Genomic DNA, 24,329 nt, shown 5'->3' with positions numbered 1-24,329 from the left:
AGTAGTAGTAATAGTAAGATAATAATCCAACCTTAGGACAATTTCTCAGAATAGTCTCTTTCATCCATTTTGTTCAGGAGTTCAAATAATTAACAGTCTTTGCTGTATTATGTTTGTTTTCTCAGGGCATTCTACCTGGACAAGTCAAACCTGCCTCCAAATTCAACATCTAAAGCAGCTTACATAGATAAGGTAAATAAAAGTGATAAGTACCTAATTAAACTTTTTATGTTACACACCGTGTCCTTTCCATTGAGAAATGGAAGTGTTCAAAGCTACATGGGCAAGGAAAGGAGAAACTATTGCAACTTTTTGTTGTACCTTCTTCTAAGGGCTCTCTGTTGCAATTGATTCTGCATCAGAAGATGAGGCTGGAGGGCATCAATGTATCTGAGAAAGAGAACTACAACTTTTCTTTTTCACTGCATTGTCAGAGTAATACAGTCACACCAGCAGCATTGATAGGCTTAGGCAATGAGGGAGTAGATGCAGGCAGATATTTTTAGTTCTGAAAATTGGAATTGCTGTTGAAAATTAAGTACTGTTTCAGAATCTTATACTTCCTCCTAAACCTGCTTTTAGGCTTTCTTCAAATGCTTTAATCTGTCTTCAAACCTTTGTGACTGAGAGATCCCAGAGGCTAGGAAAATTCATTTAATGCTCCCCTATTGTCAGAGAGTTAATGGCTGTATTGCAGCTCAATAAAATTCTAGGATCTTGTCTGTACTGAATTAAAAGCGAAAGTGATTGAGTTACTGTGTCTTGAGAAATGCAATGATTGTCACTGAGCTCTGTGACAGACTGAAATTTATGACTGCATCACACAGTATGTCCATTAGAAAACAGAATCACAGAATTGCTATGGTTGGAAAAGACCTTAAAGATCATCTAGTCCAACCATAACTTAACCATACTACCCTAACAACCCTCTGCTAAATCACGTTCCTGAGCACCACATCCAAATGGTTTTTAAACACATCCAGGGATGGTGACTCAACCACCTCTCCGGGAGCCTATTCCAGTGCTTAACCACCCTTTCTGTAAAGAAGTGTTTCCTGATATCCAACCTAACCTTACCCTGGTGCAACTTGAGGCCATTTCCCCTTGTCCTGCCACCTGTCACCCTGAGAAGAGACCAACCCTGCTCTGTTTCTTGTTCCCGTTTCTTGTCTCTGTACTGGACTACATGGAAGGGGAGGAGGAGGTGAGCCTGTGCTTCTCCTTCTATGGTGTCAAGAACATATATATTTTAAATGTCACAGCCGCAGCAGGACGAATTTAACTACATGTGGAGTGCTTGTTACCCCCAAACCTGCTATTTCAGTAAAAAGGTCAAGGGCAAGATAAAAGCAGCTCATAATACAGACCTAACCGAGGGATGCTAAGTTAAGCTAATGCATTTATTTTGCAATTGGAGCAAGCTAAGAGCGAATGCATGATCTCAGTTTGTAGCTGTAGCTGTGACTTTTGTTCTCTTCTCCATAGCTCTGCATTCGTAAATGGCACAGTTAAAATCAATTTAAATGGATGCAAGTTAGATCAATAGGAGTTAAACCAAGTTAAATCTGTTTGTGCCCAGATTTAAATATACTTTTTTTTCTAATTTATTTACCTGAACTGTATGCTTTTTAGTGAGGTTACCTCCAAAATGAGCAAGTGAGGCTGACATTTCTCTAATTAGTTAAGGATGTCTTTGGGGTATTAATCTGTCCTTCAAAATATCCTTCCTTTGGGTAGTAGGATTTTGTTAGAATCTTTAAGTATTTCTGGTAGGAAGAGAAATGGAATTTGAATTATGGAATCTACAAAACTGTGCTGTGAATCTTTTCTTTACACAAAGAACCATGGATGCTGCTTTTCATTGCTAAACTTCTTTTGAGGGTTCCTCTTCTGAGGGCAACCTTCCACTTGAAGGATTCACCTAATAAAGAAAGGTGAATCATTCATTTTCCATACTCTAGTGTTGAGTTTTGCAGTATATTTTGTTACTCTTGATCGTTTTTCTCTTTCCATACTGTTAGTCGAGATTAGAAAACAGCTGTTTGCATAAATGGGGGGATAGTGTTTCTTAATTATAATCTAATTTTATCAGTGAGTCAATTAACCAGCCTTGGCATCCCTCCTCTGCATGCATTATGGTTGTTTCTTTGTGGTTTCCCTTTTCTGAAAATACCAATGATAGAAATGGCACTTTTGGATCTGTTCAGTTTATTGAACTGAAGATCAGCTCACTAAGCTGCTATGGGAATGAAAAAAATGTTGTTCTAAGTCACATAGCAAAAGACTACATGTTCTTTATGTAAGTTACAGAATCTCACTTTGGCTGTCCCAGCTTACCCCGTTATTCCAACACACATCTGGGAAGACTTACTCAAAAACAGCGTTTCACATTGTCTTGGTAGCAAATACTAAAATTTCTTTTTCTCTCTTTCAGCTGATGAGGCCACTTAATTGCTTGGATGAACTTTACCGACTCATAGGGTCCTTCATCCGATCTAAGCGCACTGCTGCCTGCGCATACACTGCTTGCAGTGCTTCTGGAGTTGGATTGCTATCAGTTTCTTCTGAACTCTGTAACAGGCTTGGAGCTTGTCACATCATTATGTGCAACAGTGGAGTTCACCGGTATGGCAATTTATTTTCCTCCCTTTGTTTCAGTCAGTCATTCAGACATTGCAGTTTGGAGAATTTTCTTTTTAAATGGAATTCTTACACTGTTTTTTCACGTATGTGACTAAGTATCTCATATACTTTAAAGTTTTGTGGTGTAATTGTATAACTGTGCTTTCAGTGATTGACAGAAATGAGCAGTATGATTTTGTTCTGTGTAGTTGTTATGGATTGTTCCTTATTCAAGTCAGGAAAAGACAGTAACCTTAATTGCTAAAGCAGAAGAAGAAACGTTTCCTAGGTGAATAAAACACACTGTATTAAACTCTTAATGCAGGCAGGAAATGCTGATATCCATATCTGCTTTATATGCTGGTGAAATAGTAGTTAAGCTTTTTTTCCAAGGGAAAAAAATAAGCAAGATGCATTTCTTTACGTGTACCATATCATAACTAGAAGTTCTGTCTGTATTAATACAATACCGGAAAATGAACCATAGCCAACTGAACTTTGTTGTCATCAAGTCTGAAGATTTAATACACACACATTTATTTACATATATTAATAAATGCAATAGTGTCATTATTCTCTCTAGTATTTACTGACATTAGTTAAAGGCAGTAATATGTTTGTATTCCAGACTAGCAGACTACAATTTTGTCTGTATTGTACCAAAAAAGCTGAGACTGCCATTGGAAGAGAGGGAAAGGGAACAACAACAGAAGTCAAAGATATAGCCAAGATCATGATGCTAAATACCTACTCCCTTTCTAAAAATTCCTAACTGGTTTACAGGTAGTGATGTTAAAAATACTCTCATTAGGATTTGGACTTGATGATCCTTGTGGGTCCCTGTGGGATATTCTGTGATTTTATGACCTATTCAAATCCTTATTTTAAGCAGGCTTGATTACCAGTATACTGTACTAAAATGAGCATTACTTCATCCTAATTTTAAGTATTGTCATTTCTTAAAAAGAGATTTAGGGGGAAAAAATGCAAGATAACTGCAATGCAGGTTACTAGGTATGCAAAATATAAAAAGCTCTGTATATAACCAACACAGTTAAGTTATATAAAAACAGTGCTAGCCATTTCTCTTAGCAGAGTTTGCAACAAATGTGTTGCTTTTCATTGCTGGTACAAGAAAATGTCACTTTGTATACAGTACTTGGTTTTAGACAATTGCTAAGTAACACTACTATTTAAGATCAGTCACTACATAAGAAGATGAGAATACTATATAGCATGGATTGGCATGAAGTTGTCATTTCAGAAGACTGAAGATGAGCCAGAGAAAAGCTGTCTCTTGCCTTCATTTAAAATACTTTAACAAGAAGTTTTTCTTGTAGAGATGTTGTGTGTCAGAACTCTTGTTTCTTAATATGATTTTTGCTTATAAACATTGCTCTGAGAAAGAGCGAACAAGATTGGGGATAGGGAGTAGGAAATCAGCCTTATTAAGGCCTGCAGAACGAAGCAATATTGACTGAAGAACAGTGGAAAAAGTAATAATACTCAGATTGACCTCATGTTGATTAGCTGCTATTATTATTTCTTCAAAGCCCTGAGCTTTTATGAACAAATTCTTTATTGCGGAGTCCTCTTCTGAAGACATTTCTGTGTTGAATAAGACAAATTTCACTTCCTACATGATCAGAAGAGACTTCGGGCTTGATTCTGCTGTTTTATATAAAAACATCTTTGAGTTTCTTTATGATTTCATGGCTCAAGTTCTGAACTTGCAAATATGGTCGTGCCAAAAATTCTAGTTGTTTAAGAATAAAGTCAGAGCAACTTCAAAAGCCCAAATAAATGATTACTCTTAAATGAAGATGAATTATTAATCAGATCCCTGCTCAAAACTAAGACTAATTCAAAGGTCTACAACTAATAAATATCTGGTTAAGTATATTTAAAAAACAAAATGTTACAAAGCCAGCACAAATTGGATTTCAAAATATTATTACAAGTAATGGGAATCGAGTATAACTGCTTACCATGTGGGTTTCCATCTAGATGTTAAAGGATTCAAGATGTCCCTTTTATATAAAATCACAAAACACTTTTCTGTAAAGCATGACTAGTTCTGCTTTACAGAAGAGTCCATTTCAGTTTTTCCATCAGATAGCATGACTTCAGTTGTGTGATAATACTGCCTTTGTGGCCACCATCTGTTCAGAGAAAAAAAAAAATAAAATCAACTCTTGGCATTCTCACAGACATTTTAAGATAGACCCTCCAGGAGAGAGGAATGCATTACTTGAGATTTTATAGGTACTCAGAGTTTTTGCCCTGAATTTCTGAAAGTTCAGACTAAAACTCATATATTTAGAAATTGGAAGGAATTCCCGTGCTATTATTTGAAGTGACAGAAGTTAAAGAAGCTTTTTTATTCCTTCCAAGAAGCAAGAGTCACCTGAAGATACTGTTATGCATACAAATTGGATGGATGAAGAGGTCTTTCCTTAGAATATGAAGTCACATAACATCACATACTATTTTCCTTCTGGCCTTTGTGGGCCAAATCTCTCCCGTCCAGCACTAAATAAGCACTGCTTTTTGACATTCTGAAATTGCCTTTGTCCAGACAGAAAGTTTGTTTCATCTCCAGCCAGTAGGCTCGCTGGGTGTTCCTGAAATTACTGCTGCTAAATTCTGCTGTGTTTTTTGTGAACCTGCTCGTCTTGACACTTTGTAGAGTGAAACTCTTACAGCATCATTAAATCCCGTGAGAAGGACAGAAAGATGAATAAGAGGCTGGATGTGATCCTGTCCCATAAACAAAGAAGATTTTGCCTCTTCCCTATAGCCTTGGGGGTTGTACTCTTTTAGTTGTTTGGTGGAATATTATTTAATCAGTGCAGATAATCATAAAAAATAATGTTATTCAAATTGTGAGTTAGTTACTGATTTTTCAGATAGAAATTTTCATTTCTGATTGTATTTGACAATTTGTCTGGCCTTCTGTGTTCTTAGATACTAAATACTGTGAAGTTGTTGAATGCAACCAGTTGCAGAAATCCACATTTTTAGGCCCAGACCAAAAGCTCTTGACTGAAAGTTTTTTGCACTATGATACAGGTACTAAGTGAGTTGAAAAGTGGCATTATCTACTGATTCCACTATGTAAGCAGATAGCAGAAAGATGGGAATTGTTATTGCAGGAAGTATGTTCTTCATTTCTCAATCTTCTTACCAGCTTAAAAATGAAGAATAATGAACACAGAGCAAGTTTCTTACATGCTTTCTTAAAAAACAAACAAACAAAAAACCCTCATTTTGGCCCAATTTCAATGTTTGGTCTCTAATGGAAGAGAATCTTTGAGACTGTGGAAGAGCTCAGGGTGCTCTTGGTTGGTCAGCACCTTTCTTTTTTTCCTGGGGAGTGGGATCTTAGCAAAGCATGAATCTGTCTATACTTTAAACCTCAACCTTCCCCCACTCAATTTATGTCTTACCAAAATGAATGGAGAGCCTTTACTGTGTTGTCTTGACTGAGGTGTCATGCATGACACTGCAGGTTTCTGTCACCTAATGGGAAGCAAATCCCAGATAGCTTTGGAGGAGGTGCTGGGATGGCAGTCTCAATGCAGAAGAGCCAAGAACAGCTTGGTCTCCTTTGACAGTGATTGCTGATCTGTGGATCAGCAGTGTCTTGGTTTCTGACTTCTCTCTGATCCATATTAAATTGCTTTTTGCACTGCACTAGACTAAAACAGCTTGACAGAGTTTGTGGTTTTATCCCTATATCCGAGATAATACTCGGGATTTTGAATTGCTGGTGATTGCTTTGCTTTGATTTTTATTATGACAATACGTTTACCAATTTACATTAGAGCCTGAAATCCTATATCTACTTCAAGCAGCAATTCTTTCCAAATATATTATAGTCGCAAGTAAAACAAGGATGGGAAAAAATAAGTCCCTTTAACCTTCACTGTCCTCAGTGACATATGAATACTGCAGACTGCCCTTGGATTATCCTAAGTGAACATGCCTTGTTGATCAACATCAGGAACAAAACTCTAAATTAGCCCGAGAAATCGATCGTTTGTATTTCTATTTTGCCCTTTTCTATCATCCATAATTATATTTCTGCCTGCCAATCAACTGTCACCCTGTAAACAATACTCTGCTTTCTTTACTTGTATTCGATCCATTTGAAGTTGTAATCACTCTGCACAAATGTAGGTGGTGAAAGGCACTTTTAAATTTTATTGAATCATGATGCTTGCTCCTGCTTCAGGGGGAAGTGCAGACTTGGCTGCACAGACATGCCCTCGCCTCTTTCCATGCCAAAATGAAATTAGGTGCAGCAGCTGCAGAAGCCTTTTCAGGGACCATCAGACTTACAAGCTCAAAGGAATCATTTAAAGCATCCAAATGAAACAAATCCCAACTTTATTTAAAATTCTGCATTTCCTGGAGGATTGAGAGAAGTCTTTGATAATCTTGAACCCCAGAAAAAAAATCACTGTCTTATTTTCTTTTCTGACTTTTAATTTCCCCTCCAGAAAGTCTCTCCTTAGCATTACCATCCTTCAACCAGTGGGGTTCTGGCTGGCAGCACTCAGCTGAATGATGAAGCAGGTTTTGCCAAGGGTTGATTATGCTGTCTCCTGCAGCTGGCACAGCTCCTGGAATCCAGCTAAACCGACTGCATCTTCCACACAGTGAAGCAGAGGAATGCCATAAGCTGTCCACCGTGGCCAGCTGCCTTTTAGTGAATCAGATAAAAGAAGCTGAAAAACAGGAGCCCTGATTTTTTATTTCAGATGCTGTATCATATGAATACTTCCTTTTAGATTCTTAAAATTGTTTTTTGGTAGGAATTTAGTTCTGAGCTCAATGAGTCTGTGCTACAAACAAATAAATTCTCCTTGAAGTTTTGCAGATGTAACTCATGAACTCCGCAGTAAGATGACTTTCTGGGGTTGATGGGACTAATTTTTGGGAGCAGGTCAGCATGAGCTGAGGAACTATCCTGGCTACTCCCCACCTTTCAGTGAAGATTCTCTATTTTAATTGCTGTTTTATTATGTCTGTCTGCAGTCAGTGTATGTGCAATCTCCCAACTGAAACATAAACAAAACTTATGTTTTCCTTAAATTATTTTGGATAGTAGAGTATTTTATTTTGTGCTAGCTAATATTGGAAATAGTTACATTATCAATAGGCAGGAATTTGTCTTAATATAAACAAGGCTTTGCACACAAACCAGTTATCTCTACAGTAGCAGTAATTACAGTAGTGGAAAGATTTGCCTTTCCCTGGCAGCCTGACACATTTTTGTTTTGTTAATTTCTACTGTGTGTATGTGTGAAGGACTGTGGTCATTGAGTTTGCTTACACATTTTAAAGTCTGAGATACTCTTCTGTTTAAATTACAATCTGAAAATGCGGAGAAATGCAATGAGATGGATGGATGGATCTAACTTCCTGCTAATATGAGTGTGCTAATATCAGTGCACTCTTCCTTTGTGGATGCGTTGTAACGTTATGCACTAGGATAGACACTTGGCAGCAGAGTTGATAGATGACTCAATTGCTTTGCTCTATAGAAACATCTTCTTACTCTTCAGTTGCTGCAGTATTGTCTTACTTACCTATATTTACAGTTTGGGTTAGGACAGCTCGATACTGTTCTCAGTTCCCCTGAGGTGACCCTACATCAGATGGAAGCTACAGTTAAGAGCACGATGTGCTTCCCAACTCTTCTTTTGGTTTCCCAATCTTATTACTTCCATGTCAGCAAAATGTTTGTAGCTTAGGAGAAGATGCTGCTCTTTTCCAAACCAAAGCTCATGCATTCCAAAACCTTCTCCCACTCTGCAGCAAGCAGCCCAGCCTTGTTAGCAGGCTGCTATCAGCATGAGATGCTATCAAACTGACTGGTAATGACAGGCATGCTGTTAGAGGAGACAGTGAGGCAGAGAGACAATTATTACTCCTTGTAAGAATTCCTTTACAGCACTGAATCTGAGAATCTGAGTTTTCCTCACAAACATTGCTGTGTTGTACCAAATATACAGCAAATACTCTGGAACAACCTAACATGAAAAACTTTTCCAAATCTTTAAATTCTGAGGTGGAGAGTAACCTGAGATCTTAGAAGACAAGAAGTAAATTGCAGTTTTCCAGCAGACAGATTTACTTTCTAGCGTAGTAGCAGAGAAGCCTTCAATGTAAAAGATGTTCTGTACAGAACAGGAGAGGTAATGACTGACATTGGCTTTTTCTGCCTTTAGATGTTTCTTGTTTGTTTTTCCAAGTATGACTGAGCAAGCAACCAAAAGGCAAATCTTGAATCTTTCAGAAATGTTGTTCTTTCATAAAACAGAAAGTAATAATGAATGGTTTAATTGACTCCTTGCAGCACTTTCTGCTGATTAAAGGTGCCAAAATCGCAAGGATGTTTCTGAGAAGGTGTCCTGTGCAGCTTTTGAAAACTAGCAGATGTATGTTGAAAAATAAGTGTTTTTTTCTTTATTCTCCAGAAAGCTCTTTGTCTTATAAAGGATAGAACAGACCCATGTTATGTCTGAAATATATTGGAAGATAATAAGCTACAGAAAAAAAGTCATCATTACTTACTGCATATTCAGGATTAAAAATGACTAACTTTGAGTTTAATAAACCTGTTTAAAATTCTGAACTACAAAAGCCATTAACTAAGGTTAGCACTGAAATATGGCTGATGTATACTTACGACTCATTCCCTGGCTTGATTAAATCCATGTCTTCTTCTTCAGCAAATTAGATCTTTAGGACAAAATGACCTTAGATTTTGGCAGATGAAATTGGGTTGGATATTAGGAAAAATTTTTTCTCAGAAAGAGTGGTGAGGCACTGGAACAGGCTGCCCAGGGAGGTGTTGGAGTTGCCATCCCTGGAGATGTTCTAGAAACATAGAGATGTGGCACTGAGGGACGCGGGTTGGTGGGCACGATGGGGATGGGTTTGATGGTTTTAGATGATCTTAGCAATATTTTCCAACTTTAATGATTCTGTGATTCTATGACTATGTTGATAGCTTGTGTTGGAAAATACTGGGTAGAGCTGCTTTGGAATAACTTGTCATGGAATGGGGATTCATGTCCACAAAGAGAGATGGGATATATTTATTTTGAGGTTTGCACAATTTCATGTTTGCAGTGATGCATCTTGTGAAGGAATCCTTTGCTTGCTGATGCTTAGTAGAGGCAGAAATCCCCTTACTTATGAGCTGTCCATTTCCTTGTGATGTAGTAATATTCTCCTCAGTCACTTTTTGAAGCACTGTTTATGATTATTGAGTTGCCGGAATTAAGTATATTTCACATGCAGAGTATGGTTTGGTATACGTTTGCACATTAATGTAAGTACTGGACAAATGGCCGAGCTCGGATAGAGTTAATTTCCTTCCTAATAGCTGGTGTGGTGCTGTGTTTTGGATTTAGGATGAGAATAATGTTGATGGCACACCAGTGTTTTTGTTGTTGCTGAGCAGTGCTTACACTGAGTCAAAGACTTTTCAGCTTCTCACACCGACCTGCCACTGAGGCACTGGGAGTGCACTTTTCAGAGATTTTCAGTCTTTTCCTCTGTTACAAATCTGGTTTTCAGTGTGTATATATATCTTTCTATCCACTAGATTTGCAAATGGTTAATAAAAATCACATTCAGTCACAAAAGAAAACCGAAAAGCAAAAAAACAATGACCAAAATATCGCAAATGAATTCTGCTGGGGACACTGGTGACAGAAAATGATTTAGCTTCTTTTGTTCAGGATGGTCCCAAGCAGCAGATAATTGAAAGTTTGTATGCAATCTTCTTATCAATATTGCCATGACTGATGGGAGACGGGAGAGAGCAGGCAGGGGATGGGAGCAGCTGCAGCCCCTTCTGTTCCCCCTTGGAAACCAAATGGATGGATGAGGAATTCTCAGCCCAGTCATGCTGGGAAAGCCAAATGCCTGTGCTGACTGCTGCTGTAATCTGTCAAGGGGAGAAATCTGTGATTCTAACTGACTGACACGAATTCTGAGAGGATGAGCTTGGGTCTTTGGTTTTTCTGCCATATAAGAGGAGATAAGAAGAAAAGAGAGGGAGTGAAAACAGATTTAGATTTGTTTACAGAGTAAAATTAAAATACATAGTTTTGGAATTTATGCTTCCCATAGCATAATCTTATGATAGCATTAGAAGGTGTTGCTTCTTTTTCCTCTGGTATTTTCCTTGTTTGGGTTGTCTGGACTGATTGCATCCCAGTGACCAGAAACTTCCAGTGGTTAGAACTGCTTCTAAATCGCTTTGTACATTTTAATACCGTCTGCTGTTTTGTGAGTAGATTAGTTTCTTCTACAGCTGGTTTCCAGAACATTTTGATTTGTGATAATGAATATGTAGTGATTCAAGAATTATACTTGAAAATCTGGGAGAAAGCACCAGCATGTAAATACAGATCTACTCGTGACTCAGTTCAGTGTAACCCCAAGGAAAGATTTACGATCAGTTTTAAAACAGGACACCATCTAACTGATTTGTTAACTGATTCAACTAAAATGAAGTTCTTTCATTGTTGTTTGCTGTGTTTCAAAAGTAGTACTTTCTGTCATAATCACACAACAAAAGCCACAAGCAATCATTTTTATTTTAATTCTGGTTTTAGCACTGCCATTCATCAGACCTCTTGCGTGACTTGTGAGAAACAAAATCTAGCAATATTGTATTGTACCATTAAAGAAATATGAAATGAAATTATGCCATGGTCCTATTGTAACATTTTTAACATACCTTAAAAATTAAGAACATGTTTTAAAAGAAACAGTGGATGTATCTAACCAGTATTCCTCAATCTTGAATATGAAGTTTGTACTGATAGTCAGCATCATCATGGCTGTTATCTTGAGTGTCTTCACTATTGATTTTCAAGGACATTTTAATAATATTATCAGAATGAATATAGTTATTTTTTACCTTGAGGTGATCTCTTCAACTTTTGGCAACTGCTACAGTATAATCAGGAAACATACTAACAGTCTATCTCTGTAGTAGCTCATTAAAGAAATCTTCATTGTGCTATTTTACTCCGTGTTTTTTCCCACTTTGATTATGTCTGCACCCTTGGTAACCTTATTTCTGAATTGTTCTTGGCATTGTAAAAATGTAAATGGCTCATAATGTCCATCACCTGTGCTCACTTCATCAGGTTTTGAATAGGGAGAAGTTTGGCAGTCTTTTCCAATTACAGGATTAGTATTTGAATCTTCAAGCTGACTTTCATTTACAGTATTCTTTTGTTAGTTTTGATTCACTCATGGAGAATGTGATTTCTCTGTTCTTTCAGTCTTTTGGGTTCTAAGAAGATGGGATTTACTCGAAAGCTGGCTCAACAGCTGGTTGGTTGAAAGCTGCACTTTGAACCCATTAGCATCCATTACACCTACAGATAACCTTTCTACCCCTTTTCCGTGGCTTAGATTACATCTATCAAATTGGGATATCTACTTTAGCTTTTTCAGTTTTGAATAGGACAAAGCTTTTTTTGGCTGTTCTTGAGGGTCAGATATTTGGATTTTGGTGCTGGCAAATATTATGAGCTTTTTTTTTTTTTTTTTTTTTTTTCTTTTTTGAATGATAGTTAACCGTTCAAAGACGAGATAAAACATAGTATTGAGAATTTCTAGTCTAATGTTTAACTGTTTTTCACTTGAATCAAACATATAACACGAAAGATCAGTGTACTTTCGGTTCAAGTTATGTGAGGTCCGTGTATGCTAGAAATGGGGGAATAAAAATGATTTCATTACCGAAGAAACTCACTTAGCTTATACATTTTTAACAAAGGGCCATTAGTAAAGATATGGATCAAATTTAATATCCTCTAAACTAACTACTGTGAAAATTTTTACAGTCCATAAATTTACTTGGCGGTACTTCAAACACGTCAGAGCGTATTAGTTGTGGTTTTTTTTTTCTTTTTTTTTTTTTCTTTTTGTTTTCAGTAAGAAAATAAGTGCAGATACATTTTTCCTCCTACAGATCTTCTGCTCAGCAAGATGAGTGTTTGACTGAAACACATTGTCTGTTCTGTGTGCATAATGTAAGCTATGCAGAATCTTCTGGTCAGGATTTTGCCAAAAGCATACTCATAAGTACATTTTAACCACGGTCTGAGCTTTATTATTTGAACTTGTAATACAGAGTTTTTGTCAGGTTCTGCTGAGATAGGATCATTCAATGCACGTCATATTTCTGCTTGAAGAGATTTGGTTATTGCAGTTTTTTATTTTTTATTGCTTTGTTAGTGGTACAGAATGCAGATACTGTCACCTCTGGGATGATAGCAGCCCTCACACTTGTGTTGTCTAAAATGCACACACCCATTCGAACACAGTTTTGTTGCCTTTATCTAGAAGTCTTCTATAGCTTTGGTCATAATTGTATGAGAAGCTGCTTATCCATCCTTACCCTCACCATGAGCCAGTTGGCATGTCCAGAATGACTTTCCCTGGTCCTTCTTGTTATGATTACAGGTTTTCCTGTAGCCAAGTTCTTTGGCTCCAAAGATTTCCTGGTTGCTCTGACAAAGCTGCTACAGCCTTTTTACTGGGATGTGGTATTGGAGCAGTTTTTGTGCTCACACATTTACTTGAAAAAGATGGCGAAGTAGGAGAGGATAGTTTATTTGAAGGAACACCTTCTTTTCTTTTCCTCTTTAAATTAAAAAGGAGTGATATCCCTTTATTTGGTTTGCAAACTGTAGAAGTGGCCATGAGAATACCCAAGCTAAGCTGAGGTCTGCATTAGTGGTGAAGGGCAAGATATAACTTGTGTGGAAGTCACTTGGAAAGAGATTTCTGCAATTAGAAGAAATTCTGCTCTTTGTGTTGTCACTTTCTCATGCACTAGCCAAGCCATAGTCAACACTGTGGATTACTGTTTGTTGTTTATTTTTAACAGACAGAAAAAGCAAATACATGTGCTTGTAACTTTGGTTACAGAATCACAGAATCACAAAGTTAGAAACGACCTGCAAGATCATCTAGTCCAACCACCCTCCCATTCCTATCAGTACCACAAGCTACTAAACCATATCTCACAGCTCCTCATCCAGGCGCCTCTTGAACACTGCCAGGGATGCTCCACCACCTCCCTGAGCAGCCATTCCAGTGCCTGACCACCCTTTGAGAGAAAAAGTTTCTCCTAATATCCAACCTAAACCTCCTCTGGTATAATTTCTGTCCGTTTCCTCAGGTCCTACTATTTGCCTGGGAGAAGAGGCCAGACCCTTTTGCACCACAGCCTCCCTTCAGGAAGTTGTAGAGTGCAATGAGAACACTCAGAACCTTTCCATTTCAGAAGTGTTTTGTGTCCAAACTAATACCTGCAAAGTCTGGGCTATCAGAAGGTGTTAGGAGGCAGATCTCCTATGCTGTCATTCTACGTGTACCTTTTTTAAAAGAAAATTAGAGATGTGTTAGTATATAGGAATTACTTAAAGCAAACCGTTGCTAGCAGATTGATGACCTCAGCCTTCTGTTGCAGCTGTACCCTGAGTGTTACCTTGGAGCAGGCAATCATTTTGGCTCGGAGCCACGGGCTGCCACCTCGCTATATCATGCAAGCTACAGATGTCATGCGCAAGCAGGTAAGGTGCTCTCTTTGGGTAAGAGCTTGCTGTTCCTTGGCAACACTTGGCCAAACATTTTAACCCCCATCTGACTGTTATGTTAATGTCTTTGCAAGTTTTCTTAGTTTGATGTTTGGTTTCGTTGTGTTTTTGTTGTTTTTAAAATTATCTTTAAAATGATCTTCATGTAAAAGGTTCATCATTTTTTACAGGGTTGTGATTGCGCTTATTGGTTTTTGTAAAGAAACTGCTGTGGCATCATCGTACTTTAGTATAGTCTAATGAATATGAAAACAAATATTCCAATTATTATCATTCATAAGAATAATTTAAGATCATTAACAATAGTTAATAAGTAGTGACTCGCTGAATGAAGAAGGGGAAGCCCAGTATTGTGATTCTTAACTTTGCAGGCAAGATTCCTGAGGACACTGTGCTTATTTCACACTGTGTATTTTGATCTTGTCATAGTAAAATATTAGAATTTCAATGCTGCTGTGGATAGATAATCACCGCAACATGAACTCTTAATGCAGATCTATGACAAAAAATTGCTGTATTAAAAGGGAGTATAGACTGAAAATGGGAAATACAGTCTACCCTGTAATGGCACAACTTCTAGAATATCCTGTTATCAGATATGTGGTTTCAAAAAGATGTGGTGACTTGGAAGGACTTCAAAGGAGGAGCATGAATATCCAGAGGTTGTTAGACAAGCTTTATGAAGTGAAGATTAAAGAGCTCAACCTATTCATTTGATCAAAGAGAGGCTGTGTGGAGGCTTAATCAGTATTGTGCATATGGAACATATATCCCAGCCTGTTCCAACTTTCAACCTCGTGACAAAAGCATAAACAAGAAGCAGGGTGCAAAATTCCAAGATGGACAAAATTCAGCCTTGAAGTGAATTAAAAAAAAAAAAAAAAAAAAGGTACTTATCTGTGATTCATTAATCACAGATAAGACAAGATTCATTATTTCTGACTTTTAATTTACATCTACCTTATTATTTTCCTAACTTCCACTTCTTATTCTGTGCAGAAATCACAGTTTAATTACAAAAATGACGAAATGACTGTACTATACTTCTAGGTCAGTAAATGGAGAAGTACATGTATTCTAGATCAAACTTTTGGCAATTAAAGCAGTTATATAAGTATTCTCAAGCCATAGATTTTGATCAGTGATATGTAAGATATGCAGACAAAAAAAGGATGCATCTGAATAATTAGGATCATTCCTTTTCATATCTGATTTTCACCTTATTCGGTGCATAAATTACATTTCTGTAGTGAATAAATATCCTCAAGGTTCTTGAATCACGTTGTGATGAACTGCTTAAAATTACAGCTTTAACTTTATATTAAAAGCAGTCTACTTCCATAAAAGGATAAACTTACATTTTGTACATTGATGTGTTTGCCCTCAAAGTTTGAGACAAAAAGCAGATTTGGGTATTTATTTAACAATAAAAAAGCCTGGGCATCGCGTTCTGCCTATATGCCAGCTTTCATTCTGTCAAACAACATATTTTCATGCTCAGTTCCAGGGAGTTTTCGAAAACGCTGATTCATTTCTATGTCTTCTGCAATTCATTAAATGAAAATGGAAGACAAAGTGTAAGTAACTTGCTAACGAACGTGAGCAGCTATAATTGCACTGAGACTTGCTCAGAAAGATGTAGGAAAAAGACTGCTGTGGGCCTACTCCTCTGCAGTAAAACAGTAGGTGATCAATAGCTATTAAAGATACCAGTATCTCAATACCACCCACAGATACTGTAAATCCTAGTATATCAAGCCAGACTTTGTTCACACATTCTTCCTCTTGTGAGAAACCACTATGGCATTTAATAGAGTAGTAATCTTTTGTTCTAATTTTAAATCAGTCCTGGATTCCTGTTGTAGATATATAATCCTCCATTAAATTCTGGATTAATTCCAGCAACATTCTACAGTGATTTCTAGAAACATTTTCTGGATTTAATGCTTCAAGCATAAGTAGGATTTGACTATCAGGAGCATAATGCAGATCATAAAACTGAAGGGGAATAAAAAAGCGTGTTGGGATTTGTTACAGAACACTTAGGCAAGGACAATACATGTATCTTTTCCCTCCCTTGATATTTATGTATGCATTAAAGGTCTTTATTTGAGAAAAACAAAAGTCTTCCATACATACACCATCAGTGTTGGGTTGAATAAGGAGAGATTAACCAGAAGGAATGGTAAGTGAAAGAACATTTATTCTGACTGCTATTCTGGAGGAACTGGGAATGTTAGCTCCTGGCAGCATCAGCTTTTCACAGAGGCATATTATTTCTTGTAGAAAGTGATGTTTTTTACAGTTTGGGGCAGCAGTACTGGATAACTGAAGACACTCAGTTGAATGGATGACCTCAGGATATTTTTCTTCAATATTAGATGAAGTCATTATCAAGACTCATAAACAGCAAAAAATGTTGGAACAATTTTCAAAGTAATTGCTCTTGTCAGTTGTAATTAGGTACTCACAAGCACCTGTTCTGCAAGACATAAAGAAATAGACTTATGAAAGTTGGTATGGACTTGGGTCTGTGGGATGGTTTTTGTTAAGTGGCACCTGTTTTTCATTTGCTAATACAGTCTAGATTGATGTTAGAAATATGAATTTTGACAAAACATCACAAATGCTTTTAATAACTATTTACTCATAAACGTGTATTCACATAAACACATGTACCCACAAAATATGACCTAAAGCTTGCTGACAGAAGCGCATCTTCAGAATGCACCAAAAAGGGGTGAAAATGCAGTAGGGCACAGGGCTACAAGAAGAAAGATAACTAAGAAGCTGATGAACAGAAAAGATTAAGAGAGAATTTCTATTGTCTTTGTAGTGATAAATCATTTTCTCAAGCCTTTCCAGAATGGTAATAATAGTACCACATTTTGAATATTCTCCTAAGAATGATGCTGATTTAGAGCTCTTTGAGTGGGCCATAAGGAGAATCTATTTTCTTTATGTGACTAGATTTTGCCATCCTTAAATTAATGTGTAGCTTGAAACTAAACCTGTCGTCATTCCTCATGGCAGTATGAATGCTAGTTCTTACAAAAGAGTCCAGATTGATGGTGAAATTTCTTCAGCTAACAGGATCTTTCATGCGTGCACAGGCAGTCCTGGTACACAGAGGAAAGTATTCTGGAACTGCAAAATCAAGCTGTCTCTTACACATGCATGAGACAAATATGTCAATATTTACATTATTATAGGATTATATTATTATATTATTATAGGAACAATACTGGAAGAGTATAAATAAGTATATCATTTTTTGAAAATAAAAATGACATAATGGTGCTCAGTAGATACTAAGAGATGGTAGCAATTTGATAGTAATTCTTGTGGGATTTTCTTCAAAAGAATTATGAATCTGCTGGTTGTAAGGTCTAATTTGTCCTCCTGACAAACTATAAATTATACTTTGTTTAAAGCCAGCCTTCTTTTTAAATCAACAGATTTTATGTGAGCGAGATACTAAAATTAGTCTAGTGTCTGATGCAAGTAAAAATAGTCTCATTTTGTTCTCAGAGGTAGTCAGTGAACCAAAGTTTAGGATTTACTTGTAATTAATTTTGATATTTTTCCTATGTACATACATATTATGTCTCTCAGTTACATTAACAATATACCAATCTCAGCCACTGATAGTCTGTCATGGAATTTTTTTTATAGTGACAAAATTTTACAGATTTTACTGAGAAAATGTGATGAGGATCTGAACTCAACATACCTGACCTTTTAGCCAAAACAGATCAGTTATTCTTAGATAATTCAGGACAGACACTTGTCTTATCTGTTCTTAAAACTCCCATAATGGAGATTCCCAAGGAGTCTGTTCCAGAGTTTTCTTATTCTTTCCATAAAAATATTAGTGCTTTGTTTGCTTCTTCTTGACAATTGTAAATCAGTATATATAACTACTCAATGATGCAGTGAGGAAAAAATCTAAACCCTAAATTAAATTCAAACTCAAAATAACTGACTGTGAGCTGGCCTTTATGTCTCCTGATTAAGACCTCAGGATAAAAACCATCAGCTCTGTTCTCAGTAGCTATCAGTAAAGCTAGGCAGAAGTTAAATTGGTTTAGGAAAGGATAGCAAATAAAGAAAGCAGAAATTTAGAATCGTGTTGTAATGACTCTTCATTTTGAACTGTATGATCACAGAATCAAATCCTTTGCATAAGGATATACGATGATGGGAAAGGGTCAGACGGAGACAGAAAAAAAATGATCAAAGGTAGGGAATAGTTTGTAGATAGGACAGAAAGGCAGATAATGTAGGATTGTTCACCTTCATGAGAGAAAGAGGTTATGACAAAGGTCTAAAAAAGCATGTGGCATCTATGAGATGGATAGGGGCTGACTGTTGTCTCCTTCAGTAGAGGACTAAAGGTGTCACATGAAACCAGCAGGTTCAAAACAAGTGAACATAATAATCTAGCCTTCTACATAAGATGTGGATTTACTTCCACAAGGATGTTATAGATGCAAAATTATTCATGGATGCAAGATGAGATAGGAAAGAAAATCTGAGAATCACTGAAAATGATTAAATACATGCTTTCTGCTGAACAGACAAAGTTTCAAGTGACTGGTGATTGAATTCTGGGGGAGTTTCTGGGGAAAGGCTTACCTTGTTCTGTAGTCATGTGCTCTTTAAGTTGAGAATTAATGCTATGAATTAACTTATTTCTCACTTCCAAGGAGGAGAGTTGCTCTGGGACATTGACCGTATGTGTTGATTGTTTATAATCAATTGTTATGTTCATCTAGAAAGCCCAGAAATGTTTCCATGTGAGCTACAATTAATTAAGCAGATTTTTTTCTTTTTTCTTTAACAGGGTGCAAGAGTGCAAAATACAGCCAAGAACTTGGGAGTGAGGGATCGAACGCCACAGTCTGTTCCAAGGTAACTGATTGTTTGTATCCTAGGTCACAGTTTATTTAGTTTGTGCCAAATTCTGTCCTAGAAGCTCAAGAGTTAACAATAAACATTGACTGCACTGTGTACTAAATTGTAAGACTGAATGTGCACAGAGTCAATTACATTCTTAGTTGTACCATTTTAATTAAAGTAATTAGTTGCAGAAGTTCAGGCTGTGTGGCATTTTGAAACCTGCTTGAACATTCAGCGTTCTTGAAAAATGAAATACAGTTCTTGTTAGTTATGAAAGCACTGGGGTAAGTCCTTTGTCGCTTGTGAAGTTTAGTGGTTTTGGGGAAATATTCAAACTAAATCCATTAACCTATTTTAATGAAATATTGTACTACAGTAGCTTAGAAAAACTGTGTTCTTGTTGCTCTTAGAGATGATGTAGTCTCTCTTTGTCTCTTTCTGAAACATCCATTAGCAAGAAAAATGTGAGTGTTCTATATTTATTGAGCACTCTAATGCTGTGATGGATTGCAGGTACCTGAAATGTTTCTTAACAAGCACGATATTTTGAAATGAGAATAACAAAACATTTTTTAATTCTCTCTTGGTGGTTTTATTAATTAAAGTCCAATTAAAACTTTTTCTTTCTACCAATTCAAAACTTTTTTGTTACTGTTAACTACTCAGAACACAGTGAGTGAACTAAGCAGATATATATAACATATATATATGTTTTATATATATATATATATAAGCAGATATCTAGAATATGTAACAGGCTCCCTGTAGTGTTAAAATTAAGTATGGAAAGAATGAATTAATAATATCCGTTAGAGATAACCGGGTGAATGAACATATACTATCCAAAGCCTCAAAGAAAGACTTCTGACAGGATTTTGGTAGTACTCAGGAACTTGTTCTCCCTATGCAATTTGTTCCCTTTTCTCAGATTTTCCCATTTCTTTCAGTAGGGAATCAGACTACTGCACGTAATTTGTTTATAACAAATATCTGCACATTGTCCCTTGTTTGTGCAGAATCTGATTATAGAAAGGGAGCGCATCTGAAACATACAAGGTATGAGTGAATCTGCATAGCAGCATTTGTTGGAGATATACAGGCATCTTGCCTGCTCTGTGAAGGATAGAGTAGATGGATTCCTTCAACTTCCTCTACCACTTAAGGCAGTGAGACAGAACTGGCAACTGAGTGGCTCAGTAGTCATCTAGAAAATATTTATTTGCATTTTAGCTGCTTTCTGAGAAGTTTGAGCTTCACATTTTTGTTTCTTAGGTAGAACATTGAACAAACATTGACAGAAGTCTAATATAAACCCTGAGAATTCAAGATCTACCTATTTGTTTACGAACTTCTTCTAAATAGGCCCAATTTATATTCAACCCTCAAAGAGGATAAATGATCCATGTTGAGAAAATGAAAACATGTAATGGGAGCACAGGTTATCTTGGGCTTGGGTGATTAATTAGCTAGGACTAGAAAAATACCCCCGAAATATTACAATGGCTTATTCAAACAGAAGCAATAATCTGCTACCACACAAACTAAAGAAAGTAGACCAAGCCAAACAGTCACACTGGCATCCCAAATTTTGGTGGTGACCATCAGTATCAATAAGTACGAAGAACGCTGCTAATGTTTGGCTGAGCCAGCAAATAGGTTTAGCAGCAATATCACCACTTTTTGTCCATTTATGCCATTAAAAAATTTCAGAAATAGTTTCATGCATGCATCAAGCATAATGCTGAAAAAGAGCATTTGTAACAGCGAATCTTCCAAAGACGAAGTTCTCTATCAAAATCTACAGGCATGTAGATTAAATAAGATATAACAAAATCACTGCTTCAAAAGCAAACCCATCAGCTGACTACCAGAGCATGAAGGCATCACTTCTCATAGTAGTGATTAACTTAGAGGCAATCTAGGATCAGACCTGCCTGAACAACTGTCTCGTATTAGCAGAACCTAAGTCATAAAATAATATTTCAAGCTGCTTGAAGTCTTTTGAGCAGTATGAATTTGGCCAGAACAGGACAGGTACATCCAACACACTTGCAAGTATGCAGCAACAGTGATGCTACAGGAATATCTCAGTGGTCTTGTGATTTTGTGTGTTTGGTATATTATTAGAAAGAACTAGTGTAGTGTTAGAGAGAAGTCACATATATCAGATAAGTCATCAGCATAAGCGATACTCTCGATGTGGTTTTCTGTTCTTTGACACTCTGGCAAAAGACTGGCCATTAAAGTCGGCTCCATTTAAGGGCTCTTGACAATGTTCTCAGTTTTCTGCTGTTGCCACTGTTTCATCATTTCTCAGCTGATCTGTTTGTACCAACTAGGACAGTTCCTCTGTATTTACTGACTCAGAACAGCCTGTTTCTCATCTATACCATCTTAGGGATTTATGCAGCCTCACTGCCAGTTTGTCTCAGAATTTCTCTACGTCACCTGCTCTGAAGATAAATAACCTTAAGAAGGACCATTTTAACCTGAAGAATACATAAAACTTTTGTGCTGAGCTTTTCTGCATGTTGTTCCATAGAAATAGGATTTTGCTAAGGCTTAACCCTAAACTTATCCTGCTGCAATTACTGACTTAGATGAGATTCTGGCAGGCATTCCACCTGTCTTTCGTTAGCTTTGAGTTTTACTACTTTATTACATCAGTAGAATCAAGTAACTCAAATAAGTCTTGTTTCATCTATCTCCACATACTTGTCTGTATAAAGATCAGATCATCTCATTCTCTCACTGGTATACAAATAAGAGGTATATGCGTTTTGGCTTATATACAGCTTGTCTCAAATTTACTGGCATCTGTGGAAATGCTTACGTGACCTTAAATAACCACATTTCTGAGTATACCAGATGAAAGTGTGGAACAGCACAAAGATTTTTTAAAACACACCAGTGTGAAGATTTGAAAGCAGGTTTGCGTTTGCTCTTTGGTTTGAAGAACTGGTGCTTCTCGTTCTCACCATCCAGAAGCAGTGCTGCCTGCTGAGTATTTCCAATTAGACTTCAGTGAAAAATTATTTGGCCCACCACAACTATATGTTGTCAGTGTCGCATGGGTCTTAATTTGTATGGAAAGAGAAGTCATGAAACAGCAGCTATCCTGCCCTGCTTTTGCAGGATGCTTTATCTGACAGGATGTGCCCAGATACTTGCAGTACTTACAGGAGCAGCCACGCAGACAGTGCCTCAAATAACATTAGTGGCAAAGCATCATGTCAAGAAAGCAGCAGCCCATAGATCTGGAATTGCTTCTGGAGTCACAGAACTGTGGGGGTTGAAAGTGATCTCTAGAAGTCATCTAGCCCAACACCCTGCTAAAGCAGGTTCCCTACAGCAGGCTGCACGGGTAGGTATCCAGACAGGTTCTGAGCATCTCCTGAGAAGGAGACTCCACAACCTCCCTGGGCCACCAGTTCCAGTGTTGTCACTGAAAATAAAGTTCTTCCTTGTGTTTGGATGGAACTTCCCATGTTCCAGTTTGTGCCTGTTGCCCCTTGTTCTATTGTTGCTGTTGCTCACCACTGAAGAGTCCATTCCCATTGACTTGCCTCCTGCAGTTAAGGTATTTATAAACATGGATGAGATCCCCTCTCAGCCTTGTTTTCTTCAGAATGAAGAGTCCCAGCTACATGTTCAGACTTCTGTTTTCTTTCTTGATTTGTAGTATGATTTTGAAATTCCTGATTAGTTAAAACATGGTCACATAAATGAACGTGATGTTTAAGCAAATTTGTAAAACATTCTTGGAAAACTCATATACTGTGAGCTTTGTAAATATCTATAATAGCAAAAACAGTGTATCATTTATTATCTTCTTTCATCCTGACCTAACAAGTCAGTTGTTATTTACTCTGTTTTAGTACTCCAACCTCATATATCCTTTGTGTTAAGTATTAATGCACGTGCTGTGTCTCTTCGTTTTGGTTTCTAATAGCTTTTCCCCTTGCCACACCACACTTGATCTCGTCTCTTTGTTATTCCTTTCCCCAAGGAAAATATGTAATCTGCACATGAGATAATGTCTACTGCTGTTTTTATTTGCTGTTGTTTTAGTGGAGATACTGTATGCTGGTATTGCTTACAGAAAAAAATATCTCCCTTAATGAGCCTGAGGTCAGAATGACTGCCATTTATTTTCAATATTCCTAACATAAGTTCCAACTTTTCTAACACTCGTTAACACTTGCTAATACATGTTAGCAGGTGCTTCTAAGTCCATGCAAAAGGCATTAATGGAAATCCAGAATCCTTTTAAAATGTAGAAGTGGTGAAGAGTTTGTGCTCACATATTGTGGGTCTGATCTGTTTGGGTTCTTGGATGTCAAGACCAAGTGGCTTCAGTTTTATAAGGGAACTGTTACAGTGAGGTCAGATTCTATGCTAGCACACCAAAACTGAGGCAATTGGATTCACCGAGCAACCAAAAGTATTTAGAGATTCAGAGCAACAGCTGGTAACTGGATTAGTGAAATTTGCTTTGTCCTGACGGGTTTTTGATGCAGATTTGACTAAACAGAGATGTCTTTATTAAAATGCTTAGAGATATGCGGGTTTTAATAACAGTATGGACGGTCAGTTTAAGCATCGTGCTCACGAATAAGGTTTTACTGGATTTATATCAATGTTATTAAACTGAATTCAGTACCTGCTGTTTTGCAGTGCAAGATTTAGATTTAGCTTGCTTCTAAACTTACCTATTTTAATAATGACTGAACGCTCAGAGTAACAATTGCTTTGTTGTTTTTTTTTGTTGTTGTTGTCAGATTATACAAGCTGTGCCAGCCACCACCACCAGTTGGAGAAGAATGAAGGAAACAATCAAATAACGGCTTTTAGGACACTGGAACTGTATGACAAAAGCTAACTGCACTATAGCAGTACGTGCCTGGGCCTTTGATAAATAAGTAAAAAACAACCAACCTTTACTCAGGATAAAGAAAGAAATATATTCTCTATTGGCAAAAATGACTTTCTAAAAGCATTTCTGGAACTTGTGCCCTCCAGCTGTATGCCAGTAGAATGGGAGTCTTCCCTAGGAATTTTACACTGGAATCAGGTTCATTTTGATGTGTTTTGTTCAGCCACACAGTAGGCATAGCCAGCAGATTGAAAACAAATGTCTTGTTCAGAGAGAATGGT

General features: G+C 37.1%; 1 protein-coding gene across 2 annotated transcripts in view; it reads left to right on the top strand.

Annotated features, from left to right (window-relative positions):
* The window catches only part of PREX2 (phosphatidylinositol-3,4,5-trisphosphate dependent Rac exchange factor 2), a gene marked incomplete at both ends in the record, with an annotated part of 171,534 nt that extends 147,535 nt beyond the window's left edge, over nt 1-23,999 (top strand). For both annotated transcript variants that reach the window (XM_079533287.1, XM_079533286.1), the window contains 5 exons: nt 126-192; nt 2,435-2,625; nt 14,144-14,246; nt 19,117-19,184; nt 23,954-23,999. In XM_079533287.1, the coding sequence (XP_079389413.1) occupies nt 126-192; nt 2,435-2,625; nt 14,144-14,246; nt 19,117-19,184; nt 23,954-23,999 (475 nt within the window). The remainder of the gene's footprint in view (nt 1-125; nt 193-2,434; nt 2,626-14,143; nt 14,247-19,116; nt 19,185-23,953) is intronic.
* Nucleotides 24,000-24,329: the final 330 nt, after the last annotated feature.

Source organism: Tetrao urogallus, assembly GCF_951394365.1.
Source record: "Tetrao urogallus genome assembly, chromosome: 3".
In the NCBI taxonomy this organism is placed as follows: Eukaryota; Metazoa; Chordata; class Aves; order Galliformes; family Phasianidae; genus Tetrao; species Tetrao urogallus.
The sequence above is the reverse complement of the archived record's forward strand: the minus strand, read 5'-3'. Positions and strand labels throughout refer to the sequence as shown.